Source organism: Glandiceps talaboti, chromosome 4, assembly GCF_964340395.1.
Source record: "Glandiceps talaboti chromosome 4, keGlaTala1.1, whole genome shotgun sequence".
Taxonomy (NCBI): Eukaryota; Metazoa; Hemichordata; class Enteropneusta; family Spengelidae; genus Glandiceps; species Glandiceps talaboti.
Genome location: NC_135552.1, coordinates 12,321,482 through 12,344,556, shown reverse-complemented (window position 1 = coordinate 12,344,556; position 23,075 = coordinate 12,321,482). Strand labels below are relative to the sequence as shown.

Sequence of the window (23,075 nt, the reverse complement as noted above, 5' to 3'; positions counted from 1 at the left end):
CAATTAAAGCATTCACTGAAAGATAAAGCCATTTTGGACACTCTTGTCATCTGCCCTACCAGTTCCCCAAATATACAGCTGGGTTGACTGGGGCACGGTCTTGCACAAGGACTGAAACTATTGAGTGTCGAATGGCAGCAGCAAGGCAATTTGCAGATTCTAAGCCAGCAGCTCTAACCATTCCACCATTATGACCACAACGCATGATGTATATAGATTTGTGAATTAAATTGAATTATTTACAAAAAGGAAAATATGTACATATTTTAAGAAAGGATTTCTAATCAGGATTGTATATATCTGAAGAGGGCCACATAACAGAAATAGTTTGACATCCATGCACTAGTCAATGTCTGTGACCTTAACTACATTGTATGTTAACTTGTTAATCAAACCAAAGAGGGCTGTACACTCCATACTGATTGTGAATTCTTCTCCCTGCACAGATTTGAAGAATGAACCATACCGAAGAGCTGATGCTATAAGGAGAAGTTTACGGAGAAGACAAGAAGAAGAACTGAGACTTTCAACTGCAACAGATGAAATGAAAATGTAATGATGTCCTTTACTGCTTCAACTACTGTTGAAAACATTGTACATAGTCTTTTAAAGTCAGGAATTTCTACATTATTATGGTGGATTTTGCCGTCTTTGTAAACTCATAGAACATGATGCTGAGGAGATTTACAGGAGTACTGATACATGGATGTGGATATTAACAAGTGACGATTTGGACTATCAGAGGACATTATACAATGAAATGACATCCTGCTACCATGTAGTAAACATAACACCCATACAGCTGTGTCGGAATGGAAGTAATGGCCTCCAAAAAGACAAGATGTTGACACCCTCTCTACAGCCATGTTGGAATGGAAGTAATAGCCTCCGGAAAGACAAGATTATCAATCTGCCAGAATAGAGTCAGTAAAAGATGGGCAACCACCGATGACATAATGAGAGAGTATGAAAGTATAAACAAGTAGCTGTCAGTCTTCATATCAAGTCTAATGTAATGTGTGACATTACTAGCTATACTAGAGTGGAAGAGGACCCCCTGGAATAATATACAAGTTAACTAGACCACAACAAAACTTTTATGGACATAAGTTAAAGGTATAAACAGTGTATGAGAATCAAATTCTATTAAACTATCAACTGTGTACCATGAAGTATTGTATGATGAGTACCTTGATGTATTAGTATATTATAAACAGCACTAAGATATTTAACCTATTGATCTTCCATGGATCTAGACTCTGACTAAGTTATCAGAAATGACGCCATACCCTACCCATAGAGCTTCCCCTGAGGACAATATAGCCAAAAGCCTCCATTTTTTTAAGGAATGAATATTGTGATGATATTTCAGTAAAAGTTTTTTTATACAAGGACAATCCGATGTTATCAGCATATTAACATGGAAATAATAATTGTGTTTCTATAACTCAGTACCTGTATGTGTAATTTCAGCGGTGGTCACATTACAATGTTCTACAATGTTCATGGGAATTGTTCATACTTGCACTGTTTAGTGCATGGATAACTGTATATTATGAAATCCCCATAACTTGCAAAAGAGGGTCAGTATTCTCTCAAGTTTGATTGCCATTTCTGATACAATCATAAAGTTACCCACTTACCTAATTTGCTAAATCTAAAAAAAAATACAAAAAAAAATATTTGTCTCAGTGGGAACAGTCAAAGAAGATACACAGTTGTCATACACTGTAGCAAGTAGGCTTATTTTGCACACTTAGTTGTGTGCCACTGCATTATCGGAACTTGCGGATTTTGAGCATATTGTTCATATCAGAGTGTTATTTTAGATAAGGATTGACAGACTACCAAAAATTAGTAGACAGCAAGATGGTATCATAAACAGTTTCTTATTTTTTACTCAAATTGACTCAAAACAATGTTAGAATCTGGTACTTACAAAGTGCACTTATACACTCTCTAGTTCCCTTTCCTTATGATAACACATATACACATATGCCATGCAAGTCTGCTGCAGTCATAAAGTTACCCACTGTGAACTAATTGAAAAAGAAAACAATTGTCTAGGTGAGAACACTAGGAGAAGATATAGTGATACATTGAAGCAATTGTAAAGTGTGCCATGTTGGGCATTCTCACACATTGGCTAACCCTTTCCAGATCAAGACAGTGAGGGCAGAGTAACGAAATGTATCTTACTGTGTATAGCAATGAAGTGGCATAAGTATCATGTAGTGACAGTATTGGTGTGAAGTGCCTGCAGCATTCTGGATTGTATTAGTGTCTGGACCTGTTAGTCATAATGTCATACATAGATAGAGGTTAAATCGGTGAAATTTCAAGAAAAAAAGAAAAAAAATGATAAACTTTCAATAAACTGCTCATGGATATTTCATATGGTAGTATGTATAATGTATATGATTTATCATATTTGTGCTGTCTTAAGTGAATAGTTATATATAAATTGTTGTCTGGTGGTCACTATTACAAATTTAAATGCTGCTCTTAATAAAGTAACTATTATAATATGAATGTAAACTATAATGTCACACCTGTGGTATGCTAAACTGTTCACACGATTGGTGCTACAAACTTTGAATTGTCAAATTATCAAAGCATTTGACAAAGAGTGAGAATCGCTAGGGTTTTTTTTCATTTTGACAAACATAGAACACTCATCCTTGTACTTAACATTGCACTTGAAATTTTTTATACAGCAATGAGATTATAACTATTGTATTTTTATTTAGATTAACTTGGTGTTTTGTTCTATGAATGAACAACATGACTGCTAGCCATAGAATGGCCGTTAACTATAAAGAGTTGGAGAGAAATAAACCACAGTGTATGTACATCCATAAAGTGTGTTTTAGTGTGTAGTTGTTACTGTCGGAGATTGGAATCACATTGTGATAGACTGTCTGTAGTAGCCATAATTTTAAAAACTACTGGTGAAATACAGTGGTGCTCCGATGATCCAGGCAGAATGTTGTATGAATTCTAGATTATGTGAGTTACAATAGTGACGGTATCTTGCAATCTGCCGTAGCCTAAATATCATGAAAGTATCAAATCAGCAAATATGATGTGATTCTCAGAATAAATATGATGTATGAACTGATGAGAATCACTTGTTTGGCTTGCTTCACTTTTCTGAGATATAAAGTGCATTATTAATTGTACATCAGTCATAACACTTCCATTCAAACAAACTTGTAAGTCTTCAGTTATCACCATTCCATCCTTTATAATTTCACACATACTGTCCACATTCTAAAGACACCAAACAGTCAAATATTGCTAATAAGATGGTGCAGGGTGAAAACTAGTCAGAATTTTTGGAAACCTTTTTAGCTGAATTTTGTTGAGACCACCAAGTTTTCATGTGATTATAATGCCAATAATAAGTACGTTATGGTTATTACAAACATTCTATCCCAACCTTTTACAACAAAGACTACATTTCTAGACAATTTTGAAATGAGATTATGACACAATTTCTATTTGAAATATACCATGGTAGAGGGTAGACTAATTTTGCACTCATATGATGTTTGCATCCAAGATGCCGATTGCTGGAAATAGTGTAAATGAGGGAGTGGAAAGTAGCAAGAAATATGCAAACCTAGGGAGACACTTTTCTCCTATATGCAAACCTAGGGGAGCCCTTTTCTTCTCTCAGTCCATTGCTATTTGCTATTGTATGGTTTGACTGACTTGCTGGAGTAGCGTGGTGCCTTTATGTAAAAAATGTGGATACTTGTTTAAATATATATATTATCACATACGAGCCTAGTTCTGCTGTGGCATTTTATTTCTTTTAATACTAGAAGCCATAAAAATTGTTGTCTTGTACAAAAAAAAAAAGAGGCAAACAGTAAAATGATGAATTTTTGTGTTGTGTTTTGGGAGGACATCTTTGTCTCTTCATAAACCTATTTGTAAATGTAAGGCCAGGGTTCTATTGATGTAGAGCAAACTTTTTTTGATGTTTTAAGTGTAACAACAACTTTTATTTTATTTTGTACCTGTACATGTAGTTTTCAGAAAAAAATCAGTAATTTCATATTTAATTGTTACCCAGTACTTCCTATGTTATTATAATTATCTGAATTACTTTTATTTTTTTTTAATTATTTACCAAATATCGTTGTTCACTCTGTAATGTTCTAGTTTGTGTTATGACCTATATGTAATTTTAGGGTCATAATGATGAAATGAAATATCATCCAATCATAGTCTTATGTTTCAAATGCTGATGAAATGAAACTTTTGTCCAATCAGACTCGATGTTTCAAATGTTGATGAAGTGATATGTGATCCAATCATAACCTGTGCTTTACATGTTGATGGAGTGAAACATTGTCCAATCACAGTCCATGTTTCAAATGTTGATGGAATTAAACTTTATCCAACAGTAGTCTATGGTTTCAAATGTCAATGGAATGAAGTGATCTGTGTTTCAACTATGAGGACTGTTGTAGAGTAGCAAGTGTTAGCTAAGTGCCTTGGTATGGTAAACTTTGCACAGTTTTTTTTCTAGACATCACCAGTGTTCTCACTTCTTTCTTGCTAACTGAACTGTAACATCATTCACATCAGTGAAATGTGTGTTTTGTGCAATTTATTTTAATTTATATATTATTTTTACTTACCACTTGAAATTATGAAACTAACTTTCAGATGGAGAAAAATAAAGATAGAAGGATAACAAACCATTGACTCTGGCTAAGTAACAAGTAAATGTCATCTTTCAAATACTAAAAGTCACTCAATAGAGTTAAAATTCATGTCATCCGGTTTCCTAAATGTACTGTGTTGACTTCAGGTCATCTCACGTTGTACATGTTTTAATCCTTTCTCTACCTGGGCTGGGAGGGCAGTATTCTTTGTACACAAAAACTTTAAGTTGAGCACGATCGGATTAACTTGTTGAATTCTCAAAAAAAAAGTAAGAGGGAACAGTGGACATTAATACCTTACTGAATATAACAATGGGCAGGTCTTAATATATTTCATAAGATTTGTAACTGTGGTATGATAGAATCATTTTAATTGACGTAATGTTAAAAGTGGTAAAATACACAGCTATGCAGAGTTGTAATATTAATCTGATTTAGTTCATAGATAAAGGTGTGCATGTAGGACATAAGTCGGTACTACAACATTTATGAAATGAACGAGACAACACTGAGATATTTTATACTGCATTATTTTAATAGTAGTCAAAAAGGTGATTAGTGCTGTTGTTTAATAAAAGTAATTTATTCATAAGTTCTATGAAAGGAGTTGTAATTATTTGTTACAACCAGAGTTCCATGAAAGTAGATGTGGTCACATGGTCTTTTTCAGCTACAATGTTTCTCACTTATCCGTAATAACCAGAATTCCATGACAGTAGGTGTGATCACATGGTTTTGCGAACTATGACCTTTCTCACTTGCTCATTACAACCACAGTTCCATGAAAGCAGATGTAGTCACATGGTCTTTTTCAGCTACAACCTTTCTCACTCATCCGTAATAACCAGAGTTCCATGAAAGTAGTTGTGATCACATGGTTTTGTGAACTATGACCTTTCTCACTCATCTAGTACAACCATCAAGATCAACCGGAAACCAAGTGTTAGAATTCTTCCACTATGAAAAACTTATTTCAATATTTCTCACATGACTTAGAGTAAATATCAGTGAACTGCTCAACGACATGAATGTTTTGACATAATAAATTGATAACAGTCATTTAATATTGACAGATTTTGAAGAAAAAATTGGGAGGAAGAAATTGTCAGAGTTGTACTGGATATGTGAGAAAGTTTTGAATTTGTAGGCATGCATTCTATCAAAATATATTTCCAATTTTTGATAGGATTTGGCACACAATACCTAATATTTCTCATCAACAACAAAATGACGAAGTTTCAGTTTTCCAAGGATATTAACAACATTTATTTATTTTAGTTTACCTGATTTTGAAATAATTATTTGTACGAATTATGTTTATGTAATTAATGTTATTAATTTTGTTTTTCAGTTATCGGCAGTTGACTTAGTTTTTGTTGCAATCAAGTTGTCATATCAGATGTCTCCAAAAAGCTAATAAATATTATGTTTACATTGAGAATTGTGATTTTGTGTCTATAACTTCATGGATAGTTGAAGAATATCACACTGAGTTTTTCAAGTTTGTCCAGCCCATGCAGTCTGCAGAACCGGGGGGGGGGGGAGACACAAAAATAACCAGCCCTATTTCATCAGTGAAGACAACTGCAGAGCCAATCATGAACAAGCAAATTATAATCTAAAGTTATACTCCATAGTCTGTGATTTTGCCTTTTTCAAAGATATGCCATGAACAATCTGTAACTCTATACATGGTGCACAACAGGCTCTGCACAATGTACCCTTACATACCGCCTGAAACAGAATTTTGACAATGTCCTGTGGCAGGTTAACTGACCTCTACGGACTCATATTTCTAGTTCTGCAGAACCAATGACGTAGACCTGCGTTTTCGTCACGTAGAACGATATTGGCAGTATACTGTATACGTGGTGGTGTGAGGTATAAATTACGTCTATTGCGAGGATTTAGATTGTCAACCCAACGTATTATCAACGATATACTTGAGGGTCAATCCCATAACTGTCTTCCATATCCACCCACACCAACAGCTTGAAGGTACTTGGACAGCAAAATGTCATGCCCAGATAGACTAGATGCGGCCGGGATGAGGGGGGCCTACTTGGCTGAACACCAAACTTTCCTTGAAAGTCACCTTGAATCAAAAGATCCGATTGTACAGTTTACAGCATGGTTCAAACTTGCATGCAATGATCCCGAAATAGGACAGCTAGCAAATGCCATGACCTTGGCTACCGCTACAAGGTACGTATAAGTGTGGTGTCCCAAGTAGGCCACATATATACAGGAAGCATAATTTTTTACAGCCGATTGTGTATATGTATATGTATGTGTGTATGTCACCCAAACCCAATAAGAAGGTGCAATTCAGGGTTTGAAATTATGAAAATTAAAGTTCATGGAAACAAGACAAGTTTTACTGATTTTTAAAGCCTTGTATCTGTACAACATTTTCCCAAAGCGATTTCAAGTTAAGTGTTATAGATTTTTTTTAATGAGTCCAATGTAAACCACTGTAAAGGGTGTAAAATAACTATCTGAAATGTACGTTACGTCTAGGAAGACCACAATATACATGGAATTATACAAGAAAGCCTTGTAATTTTACGATGTTACCTTATCTCATATTACGTGAAAAGTCGTATGATGGCTGTGGTTGAATTTGTATTTCGTAGCAGTACTGGTCAAACGTTATATGTGATATTATGATTCAATTAGGAATTTTGTGGCATCGGGTGCATCAAGCGTCTGCCATTAGGTGTGTGTAAGTGACATGTGGTTTCATTCCAAGTCGTTTTACTTAACATAGTAACTCAATATCTACTAAACCGATGTACCATAGTTGAAAGTGCAACCCCCTTTAGAAAACGAATTGTTTGTTCAAATTTATCACCATTGAGTATGTAACGTACATTTCATTTGTAAGAACTGAAAACCTTTGATATTTTCCAAGATTAGAGACGTCATTAGAAAAACATTTTATTTGACATTTGTGTTGATAACTTTACATAACATATGTTTACGAAGACCATGTACTGAAAACGACCCCATGAAAACCCCATTATTCCCCATGATAACCCCAATATAGTATATTTTGCGCATGCGTAGATGATTTTCAAAAGAAAAATCAAAGCGGTCTGTTTTTTTCAGAAAAAATAAACTTTTTAGATTAAAATGTTAAAGTAACGACTGTCCTTTTTACATATTATAATCTCAAAATCGCATTTTTGACACTTAATTTTGTCTTTTAACGAACACTGAACATATAAACACGGTAACGGACATTTCCTTGAGAATCCTTAGTCTGTTTCATGAAACTTTGTTTGTGGAATGTACTGTTTATATTGATCATAACTGCTGTAATATAAATATATGAAATGTAAACACAATGCTAAACGTCGCCTAAAGTCCTCATAATGTTATATCAAACAATTCACATATCAACAGAATTTATTTATGGTATCGAACATTTCATGATGTATTGTTCATCAAACAGAGATGCCATTATTTCAATCATATTGTGATCGTCAAGGTTTTTTTCTGCCTTGCTTTTTGAGACAGATGAATTTAATTTAGTTGTGACTAGATTATCTTTTCGGTTTTTATTCTTTTTCTGTGCTATGATTGGTTTGGTTTAGTTTGTTCAATAGTACATTTTTTTAATTCTAACACGTCCCAGTGTTTTGCTAATTGTGTCTTTCATATAATTGGGACGCTTTGATATGGGAATTATGTGTTGTCTTGAAGACTAGAAGATTCGCTAGTGTTGGTGTCCGATTTCGGAGATATGTCTCTCTATTCTTATATTAGACTCCATCTATTGAGCGAACTACTCTGATTCGTTGTATCCTCTTTGTGTCAGTTTGTTTATGAAGAATTCAATTTTGTTTTGGAAATCTTCTTCGTTACTGCATGTTCGTATGTATCTCATTGTTTGAGTTTGGGCGACACGATTGTCTGTGGAGTTACTGGAAAGTGTCAGTTGGTTTAGTATTTATTTGTGATATCCAATCTCTTAGTTTTTTTTGAATCTCAGACCGTTGTGAATTACCAGGGGAAGATGTACCACTTCCTTTTCCGAGCTGACCAACGAAAATTTGAATGTTTGGTGTATTTCATTTATGGTTTCACTCAATATTAAGTTCAGTGTGTTAAGTTCATCCGTGAAACAAATACTTTTTTTTCTCTGTATTTTTTGTCAATCGTAACCTGTTCTGCTAATTTTTTAACTAGCTGAACACGACTTAGGTCTGAGGAGGGAATATTGTTTCTCCGTCGTTTTTCCCTTTCTCTCGCTAAATAAGACTCTCCCTCCCTTTGCTTCTTTCTATCTCTGTAAGCACGTTGATATTTGGCCTGAGACTTTGCCATGTTATCTAGAAGATATTGTAGTTCACTGTTATAAGACACTTTCATTGTGTTTTACCTAGACGCCAAGCAAGGACGTGGATGATTTCGTGAAGTGTGCGTTACCACTATTTGTAATGTCCGTTACCAATGTGTTATCAGTGATATAAGAATTAGGTAAATGGATCAGTATGATTTTTATTAGTCAATGGTATAATAAAATCTTTACTGACATGCAGAAAGAGTTGCAAATCAAATTACAGAAACGAGACTGTGACATGGATAATTTGGAGTAACGAGATTTTAACTGAAATGAATCCTGACAGAATATATATATGTTGTATAAATTGCGCATGATATGATATTTAAAAATGAATGTAGTTATTTTCTTTCACCAAGACTTTGTAATATAATCGTTATAGACAGTTATGAAAAAATATCCGTGGAAATTTATTTGAAAATAAACATTACATACACTTGCGAATGTAACATTATTTTGTCTGAAATGTACGTTACCTTTTGTAACGTACATTTCGCCTATTACAGATGCAAAATTATATACTATGCCGAACAGCTGAGCCGACACTGATGGACTACAACGTAGACTTGAATATTATCTTCCAAAATATATACATCTTTGTCAGCAAGTATTTCTACTGCTGTGGCCATGAAAAAAAACTTGCAACATACCTCACAAGCTGTGAAAATGTGCGTCTGAATGGCGATATAAATTGAACACAGCCCTATTCTGCGTGGCTTGCTAGGAAATGACAGACGACAGTAAACACGTGATATCCCTAGAATAAGTTTGTTTACGTTTTTTTCTCCTTCAAATCGTGAACTCAGTAACGTACATTTCAGTAACGTACATTTTTTTCACATAGATATTCTACTCCAAATTGACCAGCAAGTGCTTGACTATACTATTACTTTGTCAGCTTCTGTAAGCTTAAGTCCTCTATATGTCTATCTGTGCCTCTTACCCATTTTCTGATCGATAACAAATATATAGGGAGTAACGTACATTTCCCTACAAAATTACTCTGCCACTTACATACCTTTGCAACGCATTGGCATTGCGAACTGTCAATGTATGACATTCTCAACATGTACCGCGAATTCTTGGATATGTATCGAATATTTAGAGTCATATTTTGTATATATTAGGTACAAAATTATATGTCATCAGTCTGAGATGCTGTTGATTTTCGGTAACGTACATTTCGCGCGACCTAGGGACAACCACATTTCTGTATATAAAAACATATATTTGAAACAATGTGGGAATCGCTTTTCATGATAAACAAGTTAGCATATTCGTGACCTTGTTTAAACAAACCGCTTAGGTTTCCTTCAATATTTCAGTATAATTTTCTTATCAATTCTCTAGTTACTTTGGCATCGGGACAGTAACGTACATTTCATTTTTGGGTATATCCATGGGTCTAAATGTAACCAAATAAAATCCGACAATGGAGCAACTTTCGTTTTAAGTAGCCTAAGGTACCCTCTTGTCTTGCCACAGATCGTTTCCATATCTCCGTCCATCATTTTAAAGTAAACAACGCTGGACATCAATTGCACCTTCTTATTGGGTTTGGGTGTGTATGCGTATGTATGTATGCGTATGTATGTATGTATGTATGTATACAAGTATGTATGTATGTATGTATGTATGTATGTATACAAGTATGTATGTATGTATGTATGTATGTATGTATGTATGTATGTATGTATGTATGTATGTATGTATGTATACAAGTATGTATGTATGTATGTATGTATGTATGTATGTATGTATACAAGTATGTATGTATGAATGTATGTATGTATGTATGTATGTATGTATGTATGTGTGTGTATGTGTGTGTATGTATGTATGTATGTATGTATGTATGTAGGTATGTATGTATGTATGTATGTATGTATGTATGTATGTATGTATGTATGTATGTATGTATGTATGAATGTGTGTATGTATGTATGTATGTATGTATGTATGTATGTATGTGTGTGTGTATGTATGTATGTATATTGTATGTATGTATGTATGTATGTATGTATGTATGTATGTATGTATGTATGTATGTATGTATGTTGTATGTATGTGCATGACATTATAATTTATTTCTAAACCGATATTTGTCTTATTAGAGATGGGCTACCTTCAGCAAGGATCGTATTACTCAAAGGTTTTGATAAAGATGGTTTTGCATTCTACACCAACCAGGACAGTCGGAAAGGTCAAGAGTTGGTATGTCGTCTGTCTACATCTTACATGTTAGGTGTTGTAGACATCAATAGTTGCACTTTGGTACTGACGTCACGTAACCATCACATAAATCCTTTAATGTCACTGAATAGCACTTCACTGCGTTGCCAACGCAGACTCGTTACCTATCGTTTGAAAAGTTTGTGTCTGTCTGTCTGTCTGTCTGTCTGTCTGTCTGTCTGTCTGTCTGTCTGTCTGTCTGTCTGTCTGTCTGTCTGTCTGTCTGTCTGTCTGTCTGTCTGTCCGTCCGTCCGTCCGTCCGTCCGTCCGTCCGTCCGGCTGTCTGTCTGTCTGTCTGTCTGTCTGTCTGTCTCTTCAAAATTAGAAACTAATCTACTTGTCACTATCAATTCCATTTCTGGTTTCGTTTTATTTCAGTTGAGTAATCCACAGGCATCACTGGTTTTCCATTGGAAACCACTAAACAGACAGGTAGGTAGACTATGAATGACAATCGTCGTGCCCCTGAGTTTACTTGTGCAAAAATATAGTACCCAATCACGGTAAAGTTTGCCGATGTTCCCACAATATGTATACCTGTAATACACAGCGTTCATCACCTGGCATGAGTATACCTACAGTTTCTCCCAGCAGAAGTATACCCAATATTTGTGAGAAAAAAAACAAGCACAAACACACATACATAATTACAACCTTTACATCCCTATTTCAGGTTCTTTTCCGGCAAGAAATATATATATGAATTTCCCTCCAAAATAGTATACTAGTAGTTTCAAGGCAAACGTCACGTGAACTAAGTTTGTTTTATGACTCACCCTCAGTTTTCTGTGAAATTCTTTTTTTTACACCTGTAACCTTCCAGTCGACAGTGTCACGATAGAAGTGTACAATTTATGTTTCTGTATGTTGTCTAAATATTTTATTCACTCAAATCAAATATCAGGAGAAATGTTCATTGTCATTTTGCGTAATTTTCCATCAGATTACAATTGAGGGTTCAGTTGAGAAGCTGTCTGACGAGGTATCAACAGAATATTTCCACTCCAGACCACGTGACAGTCAAATCGGGACTTGTGTTAGTCATCAGAGCACTGTTGTAGAAAGTCGCGATGTAAGTATTTGCAACGACTGTCAATCAGTGTTATCGCATGTACGTGTTAGTTCTAAGAGTACTGTTACAGAAAGTTGCCATGTAAGTACATATTTACAATGACATTGTCGTAATATAAGAGGTTTATTTGTTGCTGAGAACCTTGACCAACCATGCTGCAGCTCCCGAGATGTAAGTACAAATACTATTTGCCGTGGGTAACCTCTAGTATTGATGAAACTTAACCAATTTTATGAATTTCTACACCGGTCTCGTACCCCGACATTGTACTGTTTTCATTGTTGAAACCCTATTTAATCTTTATTCTCTATTTTTGCCATCTAGATTCTAACACAGAGATACACTGAGTTGAAAGAACGGTATGCCGACCCCAACACAATTATTCCAAAGCCAGATTATTGGTAAGTTTCTATGGTGATAGAGATCTATTTTGGATTTTGTTCATTTTGAATTAATGTGTATCTATATGTAGCTATATGTGTAATAGGTCTCTGTATTAGTAATTCAAGACAGTCGTCGTAAACCTCAGCCTCGTTTACATACAGCACTGTACAATACGCACCGAAAACTAAGGTCTATTTTACATGAATGCATACAACCACTTCTTGTCTGTGTTACAAACTGTATACATGTAAATGCAGACAATTTAGGCCTGTGAGGGGAAGCGACACGACGTATCTTACACTCTACAAAACCATCGAACCATAGTACACACACACATATACACACAGTGTACATCACTTTACACATGTGTATTAGTAACTCAAGGTCATCGGTCCATAATACTGTATAGTTACAGTAATAAGTTGAAATCAAAATATGACATGGATGTATTATAAACAAAATCGATCGACAAAATAAACCAGTATGGTAAAAACAACAACTATATTGTTAAAAACTGTAAAAATTTCAAGAAATTATCAAAAAAAATAAAGAAAGAAAGAAATTATAAGCAACTTTTCAAAAATTTGCATACAGCATGATTCGTCATAATCATATTTCAATAAAAGAAAAATGTTTTTTCTATTTTATTATGCTTTATTTCACTTTCCTTAAATAATATTAACATTTCAATATGGTAAAGTGTAATTGAATATGGTATATAAATTCTGCTTATTTTTGAATTGCGTCAACCGTGACGTCATCAAATTAAAGGGAAACAAGCCTCAGAATTGTTGATGAGAAAGGGGATCAAAGCAATGTGTAGGAATGTATTTAAATCTATAAGTGTTTTTAAAAAGAAACAAACCATCGTTACATGTAAATGGCAATGATTTCTGTGTGTAGAAATAATGTGATTTTATTCATTATTTACTTTTTGGTCCCATTTGTACAGGGGAGGCTTTCTTCTTAAACCTAAAACGATGGAATTCTGGCAGGGCCAGACTAACAGACTGCATGACAGAATTGTTTTCCGCCAACCCACAGATGGAGAAGTCATTGATGAAAAACTGACACACACTGGAGATGATGGTTGGGTGTATGAGAGAATGTCACCATAGCAACAACATTTGTCATCTTTTTGTCTTTGATAGCTAAACCCATGTAATAAACTTATTACTCCAATATTGTGAAATAAAACTATATGCCTTACACATAAATTTACGCAACATTTAAGAGCTCCATTTCTACGATATATCTTAACTCTACATAAGAACAAACTTGTTGGTCCTAACATAACAAGGCACAAAAAAGGGATAACTTATTTGATACGGAGAGAGAGAGAGAGAGAGAGAGAGAGAGAGAGAGAGAGAGAGAGAGAGAGAGAGAGAGAGAGAGAGAGAGAAAAGGGGGGGAGACAGACAGAGTTGGAGATGTTTGTGTGTGTGCGTATGTATGTATGTATGTATGTATGTATGTATGTATGTATGTGTGTGCGTATGTATGTATGTATGTATGTATGTATGTATGTATGTATGTATGTATGTGTGTATACAAGTATGTATGTATGTGTGTATGTATGTATGTATGTATGTATGTATGTATGTATGTATGTATGTGTGTATGTACGTTTGCGTATTCTTTGTACATCAAATCAAGGCAAAATTCTACATTTTTGTAAAAACTTTATTCAAGAAAAAACACCCAGTAAATAATTGATAAATATGGCAGCTAGTATTTCAACAAGTAGTAACTGTAAGCCTTCCTATTCTTTTCCCAATGTAATATTATCTGATAATAATCATGATCTAATATTTGATATGTGTTATCTCTTCCGCTAATAGTGAATAACTCTGCCTCTGGAAAATGTCATTTTTTACCTTGAGCAAGAACTTCATGTGCCAAGCAAATTAGAAATTTTCACACATCAACCTGACATGAACACAAAGTCATCTAAACCCTAAGACCGGTTTCAGCGGATAAGTTGAAAATATACCTTTTTACCCCCAAATCGGCCATAAAAACACATAAGCAGATCAACTTTGCATGAACATGTCTAAATAGACAGTTCTCCCGCTAGCTAGGAACAAGCACACACAGCGATAGTCCTGCTTGCATACAGAGTAAGTCGTCCATTGAGAGGGCCATGTCAGTAACCCAGGCCCGTTCACCGTCTGCAAGCAGGACTAACAAAGCGACAACCTGTTTCAGAAAACATTTAACCGTATCATTTTTTTGACCAAAAATAGAAAAAGATACATTCAATCTGCAACGAACAATCTGAATAGAACTTCATCACACCCAAAACACATTTCAGAGAAGAGGATGAATAGAAAAATAGTCATTGACATGTTGATGAACTGGAATCCAACGTATATTTAGGTCACAGTTCAGGGTTCACAGCAGGTGACCCCAATGCAGTTAGCTCGTGCGCTGCGCTATCTACTCTTCATGGCCACTTCACTCTTGAGCGTCCATGTTTTCATTTGTTAAAACATTTCTTGGGATAGTTCGTTTGGAAAGAGTGGCCCTCACATTGGTTTCTAGACAGACACCTCTGTCGTTCGATAGGAATTTTAATTCACTTTCACGACGAATCGATATGACCAGTCCAATGCGAATGTTGATTGACTGCGACTGTGGTACTGACGATGCAGAAGCTATCGGTGTGGCCCTGTCACAGCCCAAGGTGGAGGTTTTGGGCATCACCTGTGTATTTGGTAACACGGGCGTGAATCAAGTTTGTCGGAATGTGCTACGACTCCTGAAAGTGTACAACAGAGAGCAGGTAACAGCTGCAGGCTGGTGATGATGATTAGGTGTTGGAATACGGTTCGATTCCTTTATTTACCCCCAGTCTCTTGTAGGGCCTATAGGGTGACCCTATATTTTTTTCTGTTTCACATTACCCGACCAACCTACATTTTCAGCTCCGACATCAAATTAGACAAAAACATTTATTTATATTTAATATTTTGAGAATTAGCGCCCTCTATGGCTAGAATAAGCAGTGTCTGAACTTAAATTTGATGGGGATGTTCATACAGATGTGTAGACGAAGACTTGTTCATGACATGGTGATCCTGTCAGTCATATGCAAATAAGATATAAAATGTCTCTTTTTTCATGCAAAATCTTTAATTCCAAAACTGCATTGCAGATTGGGCTCAAATTTGGTGGGGATGTTTCTGTAAATGTGGTGTACATGAAGGATGTGATGACCCAAGCAGTGCAAATTATGTCTAAAACTGAATTTTTAGTAAAAAGGCATATCTTGAAAACTACCGGATAGATTGAGGTGGTGCAGGTGACTGTATGCCAGAAGTCCTGACTTTTTACTTTGTCAGAATAATTGATTTTGAAATTTGGGAAACTGATGCTACATACGTTATTCATTGTCTGAAACCGCGGCCTGTTTTACGGCAACATTCTTAACGAGCCTCCCACTGGGAAGTGTAGTGGTAGAAATAATAACTTTGGTTTGTGAGAATGACGTTATTCTGAACCTCAGTTTTGTAAACAATTTTTTTATATTTCTACACTTACAATATAATATGAGTCTTTTAAATGTATTTTTGTTTATTTATACAGATACCAGTTTTTAATGGAAGTTCAACTTCCATACTGAACACTGTAGATAGGAGTCCAGATCACGCACATGGTGTTGATGGTTTAGGTGATGTTCCTGATCTGATCATTCCAGACATGTCACTTCTGCAAACTGAACATGCAGTAAATGCCATTGTCAGACTTGTCAATCAACATCCTGGAGAAATCTCATTGGTTTGTCTTGGACCGCTGACCAATGTTGCCATGGCGATGAGGATGGATGCTGACCTTCCAAAGAAATTGAAAGATGTGACCATCATGGGAGGAAATTTGTATGGTGAGAGAACAGTAGATGAATTCTTGACACATATCACTTCACTGTGTTCTAAATAAGCTTACTTGTATCCATATCATAGAAATTGTAATATTTACAATTTTCATGCCGATACAATCACAAGATAATTGTTTAAAGATGTTTCTTCAATTATGAATTAACTTAGATGATCGTAAAGAATTGCTATTCAAAAGTATATTTTAATCATCCTCTCTCTAGGAATACTCCAAACTAAAGATTCCTTTGACAACATCAGTTATACTGATCAGCTTACACACAGCAAAAATGTCTTTCAAAATGAAATGCATCAAATATGCATTGAACAGACAAAACATCAACTTCCTGGTCTTTTCACACATGCTAAATATAATGTGTACAACAACAACAACAACAACGATGACGGCGACGACGACGACGACGACGATGACGACGACGACGACGACGACGACGACGACGACGGCGGCGGCGACGACGGCGACGACGACGATGACAACAACAACAAGTATACTGAGCAGCTTAGGCATTGAAGGAAATGTGCATATAAAATATTCAATAATAATTAATATTAACAATATAAGCATAATAAATATGTTAACACATTCATAATATGCTAGTGACACATTCAAGTGAAAATAATTACATAAAACCTTGATGAAACCATATTGTATAATGTTAATGTCACCATATTTAGTCACGTTAGCGCCCTCACACAGGCAAGCACCCAGTGCTTTTGTTTAGACTGTCTATTTTTATAGCGGTATACCTTCTATAACTTCACAATTATCTTCTGACACTTAGAACAGTTATTTACATAATAAGCATTTCCTCAATATTTTTATACGTATAAAAAATTATGTCATCGGATCATTTATAAGTTATATCTTAACAAGGTTTGTATTTGTCAATTACAATTGCTTCAGTGTGTATAATAACATCCAAAATTATTCCCCAAAAACACATACACTCAGCCTGTTTCCCTTTTAATATGTATTGTCTTCATTTCATTTCAGGCAAGGCTAATTACACTGTCTGTGGTGAGTTCAATTTTGCCAATGACCCTGAAGCAGCCAACATGGTGTTGAATTCTCTGACGAGTCCAGCTAAGATCATTACAAATGATATTTGTGATAAGCATTCTTTCAACCAGGTAAAAAAAAAAAACACCGTAGTTTTGTACTGTAACAGTTTTCTCTAGTTTTCTAAAAATTCTAAACATTATTTTTGCTTGCCAAAACATACACGAACATTTTGAAAAAATCCTTCTATTTAGGTCAAATACCTCTAATAGTTGGCAATGGTGCTGTATAGACTGACTTGATGTATGTGTGTAAAACACTATGAATAAATAGTTCACACTATTTCATTTTTTTGTCAACAAAGTATTTCAAACCCAAATTTCAATGTATGTGCATGAAACCTAGAGAAATAACAGTGGTTGTTTGTCCAACTTCAGTATTGCACTTTTACCATACTTTTGATTAGCATTTTTACCTCCCGTAATGGTACGGGAGGTATTAAAAGGGGAATGTCTGTCTGTGTGTCTGTCTGTCTGTCTGTCTGTCTGTCTGTCTGTCTGTCTGTCTGTCTGTCTGTGTGTCTGTGAAACCATTTTCTAAAATCGGCTTGCTCAATTGTAATGAAATTTGGGCTATATAATCTTTAGGGTAATAGCTAGACCTGATTAGGTTTTGAGCCAGATCTGTTAATGTTTAATTAGAGAAATTTGCATATTAATGAAATCAACTAATTATGCAATATCTTAAGACTGCATACTTCAATTTCAATATAATTTAGTATATTCGTTAAACATAACAAAATACATTTGTCCTATAAAATTCGTTGATGTATCTTACAGCGTTAATGAATATTTTGCATAATTAATTATTTTTGGTAATTAGGCTATATCTTAAGAATACATACTTCAAATTCAACATAATTTAGTACATACGTTAACCATAAGAAAACACATATGTCCTATCAATTTTGTTGATGCACTGTACAGTGTTAATGAATAATTTGCATAATTAATGATTTTCGGTAATTAGGCTATATCTTAAGAAAACATACTTCAATTCCAATATAATTCAGTACACACGTTAACCATAACAATTGCATATGTCCTGTAAAGCTTGTTGGTGTACCTTTCAGTGTTAATGAATAATTTGCATAATTAATGATTCTTGGTAATTAGGCTATATCTTACGACTGCATGCTTCAATTTCAATATAATTCAGTACATACATTAACCATAACAAATTGTATATGTCCTATAAAGTTAGTTGATGTACCTTACAGTGGAAATGAATAATTTGCATAATTAATGATTTTCGGTAATTAGGCTATATCTTAAGACTGCATTAAGCAGTATCATACACTCTTACATACATTAACCTAAGAAAGCACGCTTGTCTAAAAAACAAAGCCTGTTACCATAGTTTTTTTTAGTTTAATGAGTTATTTGCATAATTAGCGATTCCCTTACGGGAGGCATTCAGTTTAAATCTGGTATCTATGGGCTTCATGTGTGTATGCGCAGTGAGAGTCACAATAGGTTTATAATTTTTTGGGATACTTATAGAGTTTGATCACTAAGCTATCATACAGGCATCAGCAAGTACAACATGGATACATACATTTATGTTGAAAATATGAGCAAAAAAGTTTGAAAATAAAAACACTTCTAGTTACAGCTAAAATGTAAAATTTAAATTTGGATATGGTAGAATTTAAGTATTGTTTTGTAAATACAGGTATCAAATTTAGCTTACTTCCTTAAAACCTAGTAGAACGGTTACACAGCTGATTGGTTGAATGGAAATCATTATTTTCTTAAAAACCACAACTTGAACAATTCTTGGTGACTCAATTCATGTGTATGCATGTGTATTGAATGTGTTGAGCTTTCTGTCAAAAATGCTCACATTGACCTTGACATTGAAGGTCAGTTGTCAAAATCATAGGATATTGTTTCAATACAAGACTCATAAACATTTGAATGGAAGTGATCGTATTATAAACTATCAATCATATAAATGTTCAGAAATTTTGTTCAAATATTGTAAAAAGGCTACACATTATGGAAAGATATATATATATTATTTTGTATAATTATGATTTGGAGATGATATGATAACTTAATGTGTTCTATATTTTACTTCCTTTCTCCAGGCATGGTTGAGAGAACGATCAAATATTGACACAGAAAGAGCAAAGTTTATAGATGGCATTACAAAAGAAATCCAAAAGTTTTTTGAAAGTATATATGAACCTGGTGAAAACTGTCCATATACAAGTTGGGATGGCCTTGCAATGGTATTGACAGTGTGCCCTGATTCCATATTGAAATCAACACCAAAATATGCCACTGTAGAACTGAGTGGGAAATTATCAAGAGCTGAGTTCATTGTAGACTGGTATGGAAGATTGGGTAAAGCAGATAACGTGAATATTATTGAAGAACTCAATATGGACATTGTAAAGGAGATAATGCTGAAATCTGTCATGTGATACTACATAGTATTACATATGTCAGAGATTACCTGTACTGGTGTGCACACATACTAATTGGTATTTTCAGTGCAGTGCAATACTCAAAACATTATTGCATACCTGCATGCAAATTATATGCAAGGGAGGATGCAATCGTTCGCTCGAATGAAATTGTGTGATCTCGCGCTGTACGATTTTTATGATTTTTATGGAAATTTGCCGTTTGTGATAAACTTTACATAAGTAATAATAACAAAACCCCACGCCACGTGAGTTGTAGTGTGGGTACTCAGGGGTATTTGCATTTTCACTCTGTCATGTGATACAACATGGTATTAAAGGGAGATAATGCTGTCATGGAATGTTGTCAAGGAGATAATGCGGAAAAATGTCATGTGATATTACCACGGGATTATTGTTTTATGTACCTATTTTTGGTAATTCCATCTGGAACTTTAGTAACTCAGTTTATACCACATTTAATATTTCATGATAATAAAATATTGATTAAGATAATCAGAGGGAGATAATAATGAAATTGGTTTTGTGTATATGGTTGATACCTTGTTTGGCTCTTATGAACACATTTTAGAGAAAGCTTAATAAGAGATAGTCCCAGCGACTGCAGAATTTGTATGATGAGGATTCCATATTACTCTGAGATACGATTTGTCTAAGAGCACAAGGCACAGTCAGCTTTTCAATGTGTAAATCTTTCATATGAATGAATGTACTGTAGACATTAAAAGATATCTTCATATTAAATGAGTCGTGTCAACTTCTTCAAAGACAGCAAGTACGGCTATGTAAGGATCTACTGCTGAATACTGAATAGTCTAAAAAAGCCATATGTACTGATACCCAGCCTGATGGACACAATTCCAAACAAAGAGGCACGATACAAAAACAATTGAAATGTGTTCCAACAACTGCATAGAGAAGAATTGTTCCAATGTTGTCAAAGAATGACCTGATTGGCTTAAAATATCCAGGTTCTGATGGGTGCATGTGTCTTGAATGGGCAAAGTAGTTAGAAGGCCTAGTGAAAAAGGTATAACGTATATATTTTGTTTCACAAAATTGTAAATATTCATTTTCTTTGAGTCTGTATCATGCCCTCCCTTTCAATTATATGATGATACAGGTTGATTTGATTCAAGTGTCTCCGTTCAGTTTTGACATCTCCAGAAGAGGAGGTTACTGTCCAGATTCTCCACCCTGGGGTCCACTCCATCATGTCATAGGCAAGCCTTGCACATTTAACATAACATCAGCCCCATCCATTCTGTGACATCTGTTGACCATTTTCTCCATTGTTTTCCAATTCTTCTCACAACACAAACTAAATTTTTCCATTTTCCATTACTAGATTCCTATAAACTCTATTAGGGTTATAGACCCTAAAGAATATGTCTTGTAAATAAAGCTGTCTAATCAAGCTATAAATCACCATACCCCCAAAAAGCTCTTGACCTATTCTTTGTGATGGTATGAATAATAAATGTGTATTTTGACTTCCTGTCACATGACTAGTGCATTGCCCAAAGTATTGTTTGGTACCATCAAAGACGTTTGAAACATGTGTCGCCTGATTCTACCCAATAAAGGCAAGACAAGTGTGTCTCAGAATTTTTTATCTGTTGTGGTTGAGGAGCAAGGCCTTTTTGAAAATGAATGGTTAGGGTGATCATCTTCAAGAGGACATTCAGACCCTTCTATATTGCCATGGTTGCATAATTAAGTGAAGTGTATATGTCCTACATATAAATAATTATTTTAATAAACTCAACCACCCCTTTCGGAGTATGAGAGACATTAAAAATCTTTAGAAATATACACATTCAAAAGAATTGATGCTGGAAGTTCAAAACAAATTATATCATATTCACAACACACAAATGAGAAAAAATCATTACAAAAGAGAGTAAAAATTATGCAAAATATACATAAGTTTAAATTTTGATATTTTGTATGTCACCTTTGTGACAAATTTTGTTGAAATGATGCATGTCAGAGAAATGAGAGTGCATAGACGGACAGATGGACGAATGATTGGAACCCAAATATGTAATAGGCTAAAAGGTGCCATACTAAAACATTTCTTCATCAGTGTGATAGTGAACAGATTTGGCAATAATTTGCATATTTAATGATACCAAGTTTGACTGAATTTTTTCATATGTCAAGAAAAACTTTTTGCTTTTGGTAGTTTGCCATCACTCAGCAACATAATATGTCAATATTGACAATGAATATATTCATACCATAAGATAAACAAAATACCAAGTATGAGCAGGAGATGTGTCATTGGTATTTTGGAAGCATCAGTCTCTTATATATGTATGTCGCCAATTAGGTTAAGAAATATGTCACTATCTTTTGACATGGAATTTAGTATTGCTCATTGCGTATCCAACAACATAAGTTACATTTTTATAATGAGAGTATGGTGATGCTGATGATGTGTAACGTACGGCCGCGTAGCCTAATGGATAAGGCGTCTGACTTCGAATCAGAAGATTGTGGGTTCAAGTCCCATCGTGGTCGTTATTTTCTTATTTTATCACCTTGACATCGTCGCTTACAATACTCATTGAACAGCGATTTGTTCACAAAGAAATGTTGTAGTTGTATATTGGTAAAAAGATATTTTTGGCTTGGTTAGTTCTTCAACTTGCTCAAAAATTCAAAAATTACAGTACTCAGATCCCATAAGCTTATTTTGTGTGGAGAAATATATTTAGTTTGAAAAGAAAAATCGAAACTGGATAAGTAGTATCTATATTTTTCATTAATAAAATCTATTTACATTATAAAGTACAGAAATCATAAAGACTTATTGTGAATCGCAGTATAGCTATGGAATATAATCAACTGGCCAAACACTCTCTGATATTAATTTCTCCACCGATCAAATCTTTTCTTTATATAAACAATTAAATTACCTCACAAGTAGTAAATATACATATCAATATATTTTAGTACTTT

The 23,075-nt window shown here is 34.5% G+C and overlaps 3 protein-coding genes and 1 non-coding gene across 5 annotated transcripts in view; all 4 read left to right on the top strand.

The window, feature by feature from the left end:
- The window catches only part of LOC144433965 (formin-like protein 2), a 56,352-nt gene extending 50,298 nt beyond the window's left edge, over positions 1–6,054 (top strand). For both annotated transcript variants that reach the window (XM_078122385.1, XM_078122384.1), the window contains one exon: positions 447–6,054. In XM_078122385.1, coding sequence (XP_077978511.1) covers positions 447–556 — 110 coding nt within the window. In that variant the 3' untranslated portion in view covers positions 557–6,054. The remainder of the gene's footprint in view (positions 1–446) is intronic.
- A 527-nt stretch (positions 6,055–6,581) lies between these two features.
- Positions 6,582–13,915, top strand: LOC144434063 (pyridoxine/pyridoxamine 5'-phosphate oxidase-like). The gene is made up of 6 exons (XM_078122516.1): positions 6,582–6,887; positions 11,145–11,244; positions 11,641–11,694; positions 12,206–12,334; positions 12,659–12,735; positions 13,671–13,915. Exons 1-6 carry the CDS (start codon positions 6,697–6,699, stop codon positions 13,834–13,836), a joined length of 717 nt encoding a protein of 238 aa, XP_077978642.1. The 5' UTR covers positions 6,582–6,696; the 3' UTR covers positions 13,837–13,915.
- Positions 13,916–15,216: 1,301 nt separating this feature from the next.
- Positions 15,217–20,494, top strand: LOC144434567 (uncharacterized). Its single transcript, XM_078123036.1, has 4 exons — positions 15,217–15,503; positions 16,307–16,601; positions 17,609–17,745; positions 19,767–20,494. The coding sequence occupies exons 1-4, from the start codon at positions 15,318–15,320 to the stop codon at positions 20,103–20,105; spliced, it is 957 nt and encodes a 318-aa protein (XP_077979162.1). The 5' UTR covers positions 15,217–15,317; the 3' UTR covers positions 20,106–20,494.
- A 2,067-nt stretch (positions 20,495–22,561) lies between these two features.
- Positions 22,562–22,634, top strand: Trnar-ucg (transfer RNA arginine (anticodon UCG)). Its single transcript has one exon. It is a non-coding gene; the product is annotated as a tRNA-Arg (tRNA).
- Positions 22,635–23,075: the final 441 nt, after the last annotated feature.

Bases quoted from the DNA above. Each gene is read 5' to 3' on its own strand.
- LOC144434063 (XM_078122516.1), top strand. From the start codon at position 6,697: ATGTCATGCCCAGATAGACTAGATGCGGCCGGGATGAGGGGGGCCTAC. The intron at 11,695-12,205 runs GTAGGTAGACTA...ATTTTCCATCAG, and splicing joins GGAAACCACTAAACAGACAG to ATTACAATTGAGGGTTCAGT. The intron at 12,335-12,658 runs GTAAGTATTTGC...TTTGCCATCTAG, and splicing joins CTGTTGTAGAAAGTCGCGAT to ATTCTAACACAGAGATACAC.
- LOC144434567 (XM_078123036.1), top strand. From the start codon at position 15,318: ATGACCAGTCCAATGCGAATGTTGATTGACTGCGACTGTGGTACTGAC. The intron at 15,504-16,306 runs GTAACAGCTGCA...TTATTTATACAG, and splicing joins AAGTGTACAACAGAGAGCAG to ATACCAGTTTTTAATGGAAG. The intron at 17,746-19,766 runs GTAAAAAAAAAA...TCCTTTCTCCAG, and splicing joins ATAAGCATTCTTTCAACCAG to GCATGGTTGAGAGAACGATC.